We start from the raw sequence: 14,398 nt of genomic DNA on the forward strand, positions 1-14,398 counted from the left end.
GAAGTGCTTTTTTTTCATAATGACTTACATGTCATTTCCAGGTTAGTTTCATAAATGGAAAACTAATCACCCATTGATCTTGCGGAACTTGTGTTGATTTTATAGCAGAGCTGACCATAGTGAGAACAGCACTATAAAATGTCAATACAAAAGCAAAATACTGCGGATGCTGGAAATCTGAAAGAAGAGCAGAAAATGCTGGAAATATTCAGCAGGGCAGATAGTGTCTGTGAAGAGAAAAACAGGGTTAATGGTGGGAATTTACTGCTGCCCCTGGTGGCGGGTTTGGCAACATGGCAATGGCAAAAAAGCAGTTTTACGCTGCTGTGAAACCAGTTTGTGATCGTCTGCTCCACCTGTCAATGGCTGACTGTGTTTACTACCGCCACATGTTGGGAACCGAATTTCAATACTTTAGCATCTCATTATAAGTACTGCTCGCCATAATCATCCCTCCAAGCTGGATCACCCGGGCACGCTGATGTGTTTCACAACTCCACATAAGTGACATGCACCTGGCGAACTGCACTTCGCTGGGGACTTTGAAGTCTGTTTGCCTACCTTGCTTCGGGCAGCACTCACAGTCATCAGTGCCAGGCTTTGCAGACAGCACCACATCACTTTTAGGGGGCTCACAGGCAGGTCACCTACCAGACCAGCCATAAGTGGGGCGGTGGCTTTTCAACAGCAGCTGGGCTGGGGCATGCTTGGGGAAGGGGGAGAAGCTGCAGGGTGAGGGGTATACTCAGGAAGGGTGGTTTCCCGGAGTGTGTGTGGGGGCACATATTGATGTGTGCAATTGGGCTCAAGATGGTGAGAGCTGAGGAGGCAGTCTCCAGAGGAGATGTGGCCAGATGGTGATGTGAGAGTGTGTGTGAGATAGAGATGGTGATGTCCCTTGAGCTGGCAGTGAGTGAGATGCCAATGAATGTGTGATGGGCTTGTGAGTGTGCGAGTTTAGAGTGATAAAATGTTTGCCTTACCCTGGCGGCATGCATTAGATCATTCATCCTCTTTCTGCACTGGATGGCCAACATGTTTTGTGCAGCACTGGCACTGATCACCACTGCCACTGCCTACCATGCTGGAGTGGTGAGATGCTGGACCTCCTGCGGCCAGAGCGGGATTGGAGGACATCATGGCAGGCCTCCAAAAGGCATTCCAGTGATGGGTCGCTTAACTCTTCTTGGCTTTCAGGGCCATGTCTTCACTGGAGCAGTCCTGGGCTGCAAGCTTTGAGAACTGTGCGTGGCTGCAGTTTAGATATGGCACCTGGAGTGAGGAAACAGAGCTAACGGCGTGGCAGATGATTCAGAGGCCACCCACCAGCGAGAAGGGATGTTTCCTGTGGCTGCATAAATAATGAAGTGGGAAGTGGATGATATGGTACGAAAAGCCGCCATTGTAGCCAGCGGGTAAAATGTCTTTTATCATGTCCGCTACCGCACTTAGTGCAAATCTGGGACAATTCTGCCCAATGTTTCAGGTTGATGATCTTCCAGAAGAACTTATTACTATAAAATGTCACATCTTTTCATTTCATTCTCCTATCCTAAAGACGTTGACTCAAGCTAAGATTTAGTTTATGTGCGCTGACAATCTTTGTTACTTCAGCCAAATGGGCATTGACTGTATGTGTTTGACAGGCTATTCAGGTATCAGTGATGTTCTAGCTTGCACTTTGCAGCATCAGTCACTTGATTGCAATCAGGAACAGGAACCCTAGCCGATTTCACCTGTCTCCCCCACCAGCCCATCTCCCTGCCCCATTAGACCATGGTTACTGAGACCCAAGCCAATTGTAGCATCCTGACTGTTGCCCTATGAGCTGACTCAGTGCAAGCCAGGGATTGAACTTGACACCTTTCTGGTCTGTATGACTTAGCAGTACCATCAAACTGAGGCATTCAGTCAAGTCTTGGCACTTAACCTGTTGGAAAGGATGGATTCTGTAAGGTTTGCTCCCATGAACCTTTGGCATCATGACTTGAATGGCATAGGCAGAAGAGCAGAATGGCTGTTTGATGCTGAGGCATGCAAAAATTCCACTCGCTGCCACAAGATCGACAGAAGCATTTAAATGGTGAAAATCTGACTCACCACGAGCAATGTCACAACAGGTCCACCAGTGCTTCATCAGAAATTTACAGCCCTGAACACCATGAATTTACTGATTTTGCTGCAAGTAAAAATGAAAATCAAATATATGGGCCAATACTGAATCTCATTTAGTTTAAATTAATTTACAATTTATGAAATAATATACAGAACTCTCTTAAAAAAAGGTTCTTGGACATTAATAATTTATGATCCACCTCTTGCCTATATATTTAACATAGGAATTGAGCAAAGCCTTTGACTTAAAATGGAACCTGAATTCAACTCCTGTTAAAATCTTTGCCAGATGTGTTCAATAAATATTACAAACAAATTAAACCATAAAGCACCTGCCTCATTTTATGTTTACTTTATGACAGAAAACAATTACAAATCTGACTGTAGCTTCTTAATATTGAGAAAATCTTAAACAATTAAAATCTGCATGGCCTGACTTTCAGCCAGTAAAAAAGGACCTAAATTGATGGCCCTTTTAGTAATTGCATTTTAATCAAACAATACTTGCCTCATAACTAAAGTTCCAAAATCAATTTTAGTGTTTTGTTTTTCACAATTACATACTTATATCATAAATTTCCCTTGCATCACATATTAAACCTATCCTTTGAGATCTGCTTTACTTAACGATTGCATTGTTTATTAATACGTTCATCATTCATATGATTTATTTGTAGCTTACTTGTAACCAACCTTAGGAAACTAATTTACAAACATAAAAATGTATCCAATTGGAGAATAATTGAAAATTGTTTTTTTTAATTAAAAATTTAAATGCAGGGAACCATAAAGTATGAAGTCTTCATGATTAATTCATTCCGATTAATAGACCAATTGAGTTTTTGATCTTTTCTGTTTTATTTTCCATCCTGTGTAACACGTGTCACAAAGCCTTGCACTGTCCAAAGTTGTAGCAGCACCCACACTGTGGTTGCCACAGTGAATATGTCACCTCCCTATCATTTTGGAAGTGTGAATACACCACTGAGTTATTAGCAGGGTACAGAATGTCTAGGTTTTCACAACTTATCCACCCACTGTTTCCAGAAATGAATAAAAACCCACCGATGATGTGTTTTTATCAGGCTGCTAGCACTGGCTGCTGCTCGTATTTAGGGAACAGTTAATTGCACATGCTCCATGACCTTGGCCACAAGCTGCATAACTCAATCCTGTCTGTTTGAAATTAAACAAAACACTTTTTAAAAAATCACTCCATGGTATGCGCACATTTTAAAAAATTTGTTCATGCAACATGGGCATCGTTGGCAAGGCCAGCATTTGTTGCCCATCCCTAATTGCCCTTGAGAGCAGCTAAGAGTCAGCCACATTGCTGTAGGTCTGGAATTACATGTAGGCCAGAGCAGGTAAAGATGACAGATTTCCTTCCTTAAAGGGCATTAATGAACCAGACGGGTTTTTATGACAATTGTTGATAGTTTCATGGTCACTTTTTTATATTAATTGAATTTAAATTCCATCAGCTGTCATGATGCACTTAGAACCCATGGCCCTAAAGCATTCACCTGGGCCTCTAGATTACTAGTCCTGTGGAATAACCATTGTGCCACTCACTCCCTATACCACACATGCCAACTTGCCAATGAACAAACACTGCAACAGGAAAAGTTTATTTTTAAGAAGTTTATTGATAATGGATTCTAAGTCATGGAGGTCAAAATTGGTCTTCTGTAGTAGTGCAAAACGGGCACTTGTGAATCGGCAGTCTGTTTTATACCTCACTTGAATTCTTTTCCATTGAATATAAAACAGGCTCACAATTTATGATCTCACATTTAGCCTGATCACCAATTTCAACCCTTTTGAGTGGTTTGATGTATTTCCTCTATATCAATTACAATAATTTGGTTGTGATATTTTTGCCTGATAAATAATGTGGTCCGACCTACTCTTGTGTCCTATATCAGGCTGTATTGTTTAAAAATGTAAATCCAAACTTTATCCCATTTTAAATTACTTCACTGAAATGTTTAGGCCCCTTGCTTGCACAGAACATTTTCTGTTCTTCAAGCAAGGGGAACAACAGCCAACTGACCTTCTGAAAGTGCTCAAGGGCAGATTCAGCCAATCTCTGAATTCCCTCCCCTGTGAGGTGGTGAGGATGCTTTGCTTTGAATGCATGTAGAGTCATAGAGGTCTACAGCACAGAAAAAGGCCCTTCGGCCCATCGAGTCTGCACTGGTCAACCAAGTACCTAACTATTCTAATTCCATTTTCCAGCACTAGGCCCATAGCCTTGTATGCCATGGCATCGCAAGTGCACATCCAAATACTCCTTAAGTGTTGTGAGGGTTTCTGCCTCTACCACCCTTTCAGGCAGAGAGTTCCAGATTTCCACCACCCTCTGGGTGAAAAAATTCTTCCTCACATCCCCTCTAAACCACCTGCCTCTTACCTTAAATCTATGCCCCCTGGTTATTGATCCCTCCACCAAGGGGCAAGGTTTCTTCCTGTCTACCTATCTATGCCCCTCATAATTTTATACACCTCAATCACGTCCCCCCGCAATCTCATCTGGTCCAGGGAAAATGACCCCAGTCTATCCAATCTCTCCTCATAACTAAAATTCTCCAGCCCAGACAACATCCTGGTAGATCTCCTCTGCACTCTCTTTAGTGCAGTCACATCCTTCCTATAATGTGGATTGCAGAACTGCACACAATACTCTAGCTGTAGCCTAACCAGCATCTTATACAGTTCCAGCATAATCTCCCTGCTCTTATATTCTATGCCTCAGCCAGTAAAGGTAGGTGTCCCATTTGCCTTCTTAACCACCTTATCTACCTGTCCCGCTATCTTAAGGGACTGGTGGACATGCACACCAAGGTCCCTCTGATCCTTGATACTTCCCAGGGTCCTACCATTCATCATGTATTTCCGTGCCTTAGTTGTCCTGCCCAAGTACATCACCTCGCACTTATCCGGATTAAATTCCACTTACCACTGATCAGCCAATCTGACCAACCCGTCTATATCCTCCTGTAATCTAAGGCTACCCTCCTCACTATTTACCGCCGCACCAATTTTCGTGTCACCTGCAAACTTACTGATCAATCTTCCTGCATTCAAGTCTAAATCATTTATATATACCACAAACAGCAAGGGACCCAGCACCGATTCCTGTGGAACCCCGCTGGACACAGGCATCCAGTTACAAAAACATCCCTCGATCATCACCCTCTGCTTCCTACCACTCAGCCAATTCTGGATCTAATTTGCCAAATTGCCTTGGACCCCATGGGCTCTTACAGTCGTTATCAGTCTCCCATGCGGGACCTTATCAAAAGCCTTGCTGAAGTCCAAGTAGACTACGTAAAATGCATTGCCCTCATCTACACACCTGGTCATCTCTTCGAAAAATTCAATCAAATTGGTCAGATATGACCTCCCCTGAACAAAACCACGCTGACTGTCCTTGATTAATCCCTGCCTCTCCATGTGTAGATTAATTCTGTCCCTCAGAATTGCTTCCAATAGTTTCCCCATCACTGAGGTTAGACTGACTGGCCTGTAGTTCCCTGGTTTATTTCTTCCTCCCTTCTTGAATAATAGTACCACATTGGCTGTCTTCCAGTCCTCTGGCACCTCTCCTGTGGCCAGAGAGGTATTGAAAATTATTGCCAGCACCTCTGCTATCTCCTCCCTTGCCACACTCAACAGCCTGGGATACATTTCATCCGGGCCTGGAGATTCATCTACTTTTAAGCCTGCCAGACCACTTAGAACCATCTCCCTTTCTATGCTAATTTCTTTAATTATATCACAGTCCTTCTGCCTGATTTCCATACCCACGCCATCTGTCTCACTTGTGAACACCGACACAAAGTATTCATTTAGAACCTACCTACGTTTTCTGGCTCCACTTACAAATTACCACTATGATCTTTAATGGGCCCTACTCTTTCCCTAGTTATCCTCTTACTCTTAATGTACTTGTAAAATAACTTTGGATTTTCCTTTATTTTACCTACCTATGGTTTTTTACCCCCCTTTTTGCTCTCCTAATTTCCTTTATAAGTTCCCCCTATGCATTTTATACTCCTCTAGGGCTTCCGCTGTTTTGAGCCCTCGGTATCTGCCATAAGCCTCCCTTTTTCTCTTTATTCAATCCTGTATATCCCTTGACATGCAGGGTTCCCTGGATTTGTTGGTCCCACCCTTTACCTTTACTGGAATATGTTAGCCCTGTACTCTCCCTATTTCCTTCTTGAATGAGTCCTACTGCTGTGACGCAGATTTACCTAAATGTGGCTGCTTCCAGTCCACTCTGGCCAAGTCGTATCTGACCTTATTAAAATCGGCCTTCACCCAATTTAGGACTCTGATTTCTGGCCCATCCTTGTCCTTTTCCATAACAACCTTGAATCGAATGGAGTTATGATCACTATCTGCAAAATGCTCCTCCACTGATACTTCTACCACTTGCCCAGCTTCATTCCCTAAAATTAAATCCAGGACCGCCCCCTCTCCTGCAGGACCTTCTACGTCCTAGCTTAAAAAGCTCCCCTGGATGCATTTTAAGAATTCTGCTCCCTCTAAACCTATCACACTATGACTAACCTAGTTAATGTTGGGGAAGTTGAAATACCCAACTATTACTACCCTATTATTTTTACACTTCTCTGAAATTTGTCTACATATCTGCTCTTCTATTTCTCTCTGACTGTTTGAGGGCCTATAGTACACTCCCAGCAATGTGATTGCTCCTTTCTTGTTTTTAAGTTCTACCCATATGGCTTCATTTGAGAAGCCTTCTAAGATGTCATGCCTCCTTACTGATACCTTGATCAATATTGCGATACCCCCTCCTCTTTTACTTCCTTCCCTGTCTCACCTGAAGACACTATATCCTGGAATATTGAGCTGCCAACCCTGCCCCTCTCTCAACCATGTCTCTGTGACAGCATTGACATCATGCTTCCATGTGTTAATTTATGCCCTCAATTCATCTGCCTTATTCATCAGACTCCTTGCATTAAAATAAATGCCATCCAATCTTGCCAAACTCCCTTGTGCCTTAACTGGTCTACAATTTCTTTGCCTTCCAGACTCACTTGCTCTCTCTTCTAATTTTGGCTGTGCATTTCCCCCTGCTGAACCTCCTCTCAGGATCCCATCCCCCTGCCAAGTTAGTTTAAACCCTCCCTGACTAATGTTAAATGTTAACTATGTTAACTAAATGCATGCTAAAGTCTTCCTGCAAGCATCCAAGCAGCATGTTTCAAATGATGAAGAACCAACCCCCCCAGATCGCTCCATGCACAGTAGTGTGCTGTGTCAAAACACTGCACCCATTGCGCCACCAGCTTTTATATTCATGTATTAAATATTTTGAAAATAGGGGCAGTAGGAAAAAGTATTTAGCAAACCTCTTGAGGAGTGCCAGCACTATTGACGTTATTCAGAAATTGATTTGTGTTGTGGAATTGAGGACTCCAAGGTGTCATGACTGTGCCCACGAGACTGGAAACATTTCTTTGCTAAGGGTGGGATTTTCCGCACCCCCCCGCTGCTGGGATCTTCCGGTCCCGCCGCAAGTCAATGGACTTCTGGCTGGAGCACTGCCTCGCCTGCGGCGGGTTCTGCCCGCGACAGGGTTGGAAAATCCTGACCTTAAAGTGGTTAATATGTGGAACTTCTCAAAGTCACTCACCATCCTGACTTGGAAATATATCACTGTTCTTTCACTGTCATTGGGTCAAAATCCTGGAACTCCCTCCCTAACAGCACTGTGGGTGTACCTACACCACATGGACTACAGTGGTTCAAGAAGACAACTCACCACCATCTTTTCAGGGGCAATTAAGAATGGCTAATAAATGCTGGCCTAGCCAGTGATGCCAACATTCCTTGAATGAATTAAATAAAAGCTACCAGAAAAGCGTAGATGAGGTGAATAGTATGGGTGTGTTTAAGGAAAAGCTAGATAAACACACAAGGGAGGAAAGAATAGAAGGCAAGATTGAATTGGTTAGATGAAGAGAGGTGGAAAGAACATAAACACTGAAATGGACTGAAGGAGCTGATTGGTCTGTCTCTGTGCTGTACATTCTATGTAATGTAATAATTATTACAAGAAAAACCAGCTTAATTAACAACCACTCTGACTGAGGTTTTATCTTACAGAGCATTTGTACAACAGTATGCTGCCCCATTAAAATTACTGCTATATCATTTAAATGATGGGTGCATAGAGCAATATGATACTTGAGCTCTATGGGAGGCTTCAGTTCCATATTCCAAGGTTCTGAACTGGTGGGTCCACAGAGCAGGGTGTGTTGAGGAGAACTTTTATGTGCCACTTAATAATTCATATGCAGAAGATCACAAAAGAGAAAAATAAGGGATAGAAAACCACAGAGCAGAATGTAGCATCCACTGTACGTCTCCATAAGGTACTTTAATATTGTTGAATTAATAATTCTGCACTTAACCCTCCGGTCATTGTACAAAGAGTTATGTATTGATGTTAATGTAATGAGAGTGATGATTGTTGATTGCTTTACTGAAGCAAGCATTTTGATGTGATCCGTGCTTTTTAATTATACTTTTGACAAAAAAAGTGTTGATAAACACTTTCCAACAAAGGTGATGCTTCATAAGTCTGATATAGATAATGCTGCTGTGGAGCACCTTGGGATGTTTTGCTGTTAAAGGTGTGCATAGGCTTATTAATGATGAATTCAACATTGCGTTTCCTAAAGAAACAAATATTTTTGTTCACAGTTGTCCTCTTCTACCACCTCCTTGGATAAAACTACATACATGCAAACACTGCGGTGGGCTGTTTGGAATCCGTTCTTAGAATCCGATACCTCTGATGTAATGGTGTCACTGCATGGCGGACCTTCACCTAATCCGAGCAATTTGCTGGTTTACAAAACTCCCTCCACTGAGATGAGCTCGGATGAGGTAGGTGTTTTCTGGTCAGTAATATGAAATCACCTGTGCCAAACATGCTTTACAGCAAACTTGAACCTGCTGTGTGTTGAAAGGTTGGAGCTTGCGTCACCTCTTGGGGTGGTACTGTTTTTTTTTGCCACTACTCCTTAGCTTGCATTTATATAGTGCCTTCATGACAATAGGGCTTCCCAAAGTGCTCTCCAGCAGTGAAGTACTATGAACTGTAGCCGCTGTTATCATGTAGGAAACAAAGTAGTAATTTGCGCACAGCAAGTTTCCACAAATAGCAATGATAATGACCAGATAATTTGTTTTAGTGAATGTTGGTAGAGAAACAAATGTTGGCTGGTACATCCAGAAGAACTTCCCCACTATTTTTTGAAATAGTGCCAGGGATAGCTCACATCCACCTGAGAGGGTAGACCTCGGTTTAATGTCTCATCCATAAGACAGTACCTCCGACAGTGTAGCATGCCTTCAGTACTTCACTGGAGCATGGGGATGGGGCTCGAACCCACAAACTTCATTGGCAACAATGGTACCAACTGAGCTGCAGCTGAAGGCTACAAACCTGGTACAGCACGGGTTGGATGCAAAATAAAATTGCTTGGCCTCTGCCACAACCAGGAGGCTTACATACAACCTTAAGAAAGTTCCTCCCATTGTGTACCATGGTGATATTCCTATTCAATTTCTACTTTTCAAACTACCCTTGTGCTTTCTTTGGTTAGTTGAGTCTCAAATTATAGGTGATTCCATCCCAGTGGAATTGGCGAGAGCATCCAAACTTATTTAAATTAGGGCCATAGGTCCTTAGACAGCACCTTCCAAACCCATGACTGCTACCATCCAGGACAAGGGCAGTAGATGCATGGGAACACCACCACCTGGAAGTTCCCCTCCAGTTCACTCACCATCCTGACTTGGAAATATATCGCCTTTTCTTCATTGTTGCTGGGTCAAATCCTGGAACTCCCGCCCCAACAGCACTGTGGGTTTACCTACACCACATGGACTGCAGCGGTTCAAGAAAGGAGCTCACCACCATCACCTCAAGGGCAATTGGGGATGGGGAATAAATGCGGGTCTAGCCAGTGGTGCCCACATCCCATGAATGAATTTGAAAAGATTCCAGATGGCAGAGAAAGTAGATTCTGGCTCCAGACAAAATGGACTGCCAGGTCGCTCAATAAGATATGAAGTTCAAGAATTTCCGATTTCATTCCTGTCCTTGTCAAAGGAACAGAGGCAGGATAGGAACAGGAATATGCCATTTACCTCTTGAGTCTGTACCACCACTATTCAATGAGACCATGGCTGATCTGTGACCTAACTTCAAATACTGGCCTTTATCCCATATTCCTTGATACCTTTGCTAAAAAAATAATCAATCTAAGTTTTAAAATTAACAATTGATCTAGCATCAGTTGCTATTTGTGAAGAAAGTTCCAAACTTCTCTCACCTTTTGCTTGAAGAAGTGTTGCTTAATTTAATTCCTAAAACATCTGATTTGAATTTGAAGACCATTCTGAGGGAGGGCAAGGAAAACTCCTGCTGATTACATATTGCCCTCCCTCAGCTGATGAATCAGTGCTCCTCCATGTTGAACACCATGTGGAGGAAGCACTGAGGGTGGCAAGGGTGCAGAATATACTCCAGGTAGGGGACTTCAATGTCCATCATCAAGAGTGGCTCAGTAGCACCACTGTTGACCAAGCTGGCCAAGTCCTGAAGGACATAGCTGATAGACTGGGTCTGCGGTAGGTAGTGAGGGAACCAACAAGAGGGAAAAACATGCTTGACCTTATCCTCACCAACCTACCTGTCACAGATGCATATGTCCATGACAATATCGGTAGGAGTGACCACTGCTTGTTGTTGTGGAAACAAAATCCCACCTTCACATTGACGATACCCTCCATTGTGTTGTGTGGCACTACCACCATGCTAAATGGGATAGATTTGGAACAGACCTAGCAACTCAGAACGGAGCATCCATAGGCTGTGGGCCACAGCAGCAGTAGAATTGCACTCCATCACAATCTGTAATCTCATGCCCCGGCATATCCCCCACTCTACCATTACCATCAAGCTGGGGATCAACCGTGGTTCATTGTAAGGGTACAGGAGGGCATGCCAGGAGCAGCATCAGGCATATCTAAAAATGAGTGTTAACCTGGTGAAGCTATAACACAGGACTACCTGCGTGCCAAATAGCATAAGCAGCAAGTGATTGACAGGGCTAAGCGATCCCACAACCAACGGATCAGATCTAAGCTCTGCAGTCCTGCCACATCCAGCTGTGAATGGTGGTGGGCAATTAAACAACTCACTGGAGGAAGAAGCTCCACAAATATCCCCATCTCAATGATGACGGAGCCCAGCACAGCAGTGCAAAAGATAAGGCTGAAGCATTTGCTGCAACCTTCAGCCAGAAGTGCCGGATGGATGATCCATCTCAGCCTCCTCTGGGGGTCCCCATCATCACAGATGGCAGTCTTCAGTCAATTCGATTCGCTCCACGTGATATCAAGGAATGGCTGAAGGCACCGGATACTGCAAATGTTATGGGCCCTGAAAATGTTCCGGCAATATTAATGAAGACTTGTGCTCCAGAACTTGCTGTGCTGCCAGCCAAGCTGTTCCAGTACAGCTGCAACATTGGCATCTACCCGGCTATGTGGAAAATTGCCCATGTATGTCCTGCAGGACATATCCAACCCAGCCGTTTACTGCCCCATCAGTCTACTCTCGATTATCAGTAAAGTAATGGCAGGGGGCAATAACCTGTTCACTGACGCCCAGCTCCTGATCTCATTACAGCCTTGGTTCAAATATGGACAAAAGAGCTGAACTCCTGAGGTGAGGTGAGAGTGACTGCTCTTGACATCAAGGCAGCATTTGACAAAGTGCGGCATCAAGGAGTCCTAGCAAAACTGGAGCCAATGGGAATCGGGGGGAAAAGCTCTCTGCAAGTTGTAGTCATACCTAGCACAAAGGAAGATGGTTGTGGTTGTTGGAGGTCAGTCATCTCAGCTCCAGGAAATCACTGCAGGAGTTCCTCAGGGTAGTGTCCTCAGCCCAACCATCTTCAGCTGCTTCATCAATGACCTTCCTTCCATCATAAGGTCATAAGTGGAGATGTTTGCTGATGATTGCACAATGTTCAGCACCATTCGTGACTCCTCAGATACTGAAGCATTCCATGTCCAAATGCAGCAAGACCTGGACAATATCCAGGCTTGGGCTGACAAGTGCCAAATAACATTCACTCCACACAAGTGTCAGATAATGACCATTTCCAACAAGGGAGAATCGAACCTTCGCCCCTTTATGTTCAATGGTATTATCATCACTGAATCCCACACAATCGACATCTTGGGGGGTTACCATTGACCAGAAACTGAACTGGACAAGCCATGTAAGTACTCTGGGTACAAGAGCTGGTCAGAGGCTAGGAATTGTGCAACAAGTAACCCACCTCCTGACTCCCCAAAGCCTGTCCACCATCTACAAGGCACAAGTCAGGAAAGTGATGGAATACTCCCCACTTGCCTGGATGAATGCAGCTCCCACAACACTCAAGAAGCTTGAGACCATCCAGGACAAAGCAGCCCACTTGATTGGCATCACATCCGCAAACAATCACTCCCTACCCCACCATTGACGCACAGTAGCAGCAGTGTGTAACATCTACAAGATGCACTGCAGGAAATCACCAAGGCTGCTTTGACAGCACCTTCCAAACCCACGACCACTACCATTTAGAAGAACAAGGGCAGCAGGTAGACAGGAACACCACCACCTAGAAATTCCTCTCCAAGTCACTAATCATCCTGACTTGGAAATATATCACTGCTCCTTCACTGTCGCTGGGTCAAAATCGTGAAACTCCCTTCCAAACAGCACTGTGGGTGTACCTACACCACATGGATTGCAGCGATTCAAGAAGGCAGCTCACCACCACCTTCTCAAGGGCAATTAGGGATGGGCAATAAATGCTGGCCCAGCCAGTGAAGCCCACATCCCATGAATGAATAAAAAAAATTCTTCCTAAGGTGTCGTACCCAGAACTGTTAATAGTGCTCCAGGTGTGATCGAACCAGGGCTTTGTATAGCTGAAACATGACTTCTAGCCCCTTGTATTCTATTCCTCTAGATATGAAGGCCAACATTCTGTTTCTTTTAATTATTTTCTGTATTTGTTCATGACATTTTGATGATTTTTGTAGTTGGAACCCCAAGTCTCTTTGAGCTCCACAGTTTCTAGCTTTTCACCATTTAGAAGGTACCTTGTTCTATCCTTTTAAGGTCCAAAATGGATCACCTTACATTTACCTACATTGTAACCATTTGTCTATTCACTTAATCTATCAACATCTGTATTTTTATTCTTCCAGCCACCCTGCATAAAATACCACCTATCTGTGTTATCGGCTAATTTGAATATGTGGTTTTCTATCCCATCATCTAAGTCGTTAATAAATACAGTGAATAGCTGAAGCTCAACATGGATCCCTGCAGGACAACACTGGTACTTCCTGCCAACCAGAGTGTTTGCCTATTATCCCTTGTTCTCTGTCTCCCTCCGTTCAGCCAATTCCTTAACCGGTTTAATAATTTGCCTTTACTTCCATGACTTCAGCTTCAGCTAACAGCCTCTTATGAAAGACTGTGTCTTCTGAAAGTCCATATAAATAACATCCATAAACATTATCCATTCAAATATATAGTCAGTCACCTCTTCAAAAAATTCAATCAGGTTTGCTGGTTACGATCTATCCTGCATAAATCCACTTTGGCTCTCTCTGGTCAGCTGAAAATTTTCAAGGTGTTTAGTCACCCTACCCTTAATCATAGACTCTTACAATTTCCCGAACACACATGTTAGATTAACTGGTGTATAATTCCCTGGTCTCCCTTTGTCACATTTCTTCAATAGTGGAGTGACTTGTGCAATTTTCTAATCTAAATGAATGGTTCCCGAATTGAGAAAACTTCAGATTATTATAGTTAAAGCATCTGCAGAGTTCTCATCTACTTCTTTGAAAACTTTGGGGTGGAAACCATTTGTTCCTGGGGATTTAATACTTTTTAATGCCATTATTTTTCCACTACTGTGTTGTAAAAACATAACATAAAAAATAGGAGAAGGAGTAGGCCATTTGGACCCTTAAGCCTTCCCCCCCCCATTCATTAAAATCATGGCTGATCTGCCCCAGGTCTCAACTCTTTCATGCCAGCTCCTCATAGCCCTCAACTCCCTGTTATTATCTCCTCTTTAAATACTTCCAGTGATCTAGCCTCCAGAACTCTCTGGGGTATAGAACTCCAGACATTCACCACACTCTGAGAGAA

General features: G+C 43.5%; 1 protein-coding gene across 2 annotated transcripts in view; it reads left to right on the forward strand.

The window, feature by feature from the left end:
* nphp4 (nephronophthisis 4) overlaps window positions 1-14,398 on the forward strand; it is a 475,487-nt gene that overhangs the window by 290,529 nt on the left and 170,560 nt on the right. For both annotated transcript variants that reach the window (XR_005945404.1, XM_041207356.1), the window contains exon 9: window positions 8,863-9,048. Coding sequence is in view for 1 of the 2 variants with exons in the window: in XM_041207356.1 (XP_041063290.1) it covers window positions 8,863-9,048 (186 nt within the window). In the remaining variant the exon portion in view is untranslated. The remainder of the gene's footprint in view (window positions 1-8,862; window positions 9,049-14,398) is intronic.

This window comes from Carcharodon carcharias, chromosome 15, assembly GCF_017639515.1.
Source record: "Carcharodon carcharias isolate sCarCar2 chromosome 15, sCarCar2.pri, whole genome shotgun sequence".
NCBI classification, from domain to species: Eukaryota; Metazoa; Chordata; class Chondrichthyes; order Lamniformes; family Lamnidae; genus Carcharodon; species Carcharodon carcharias.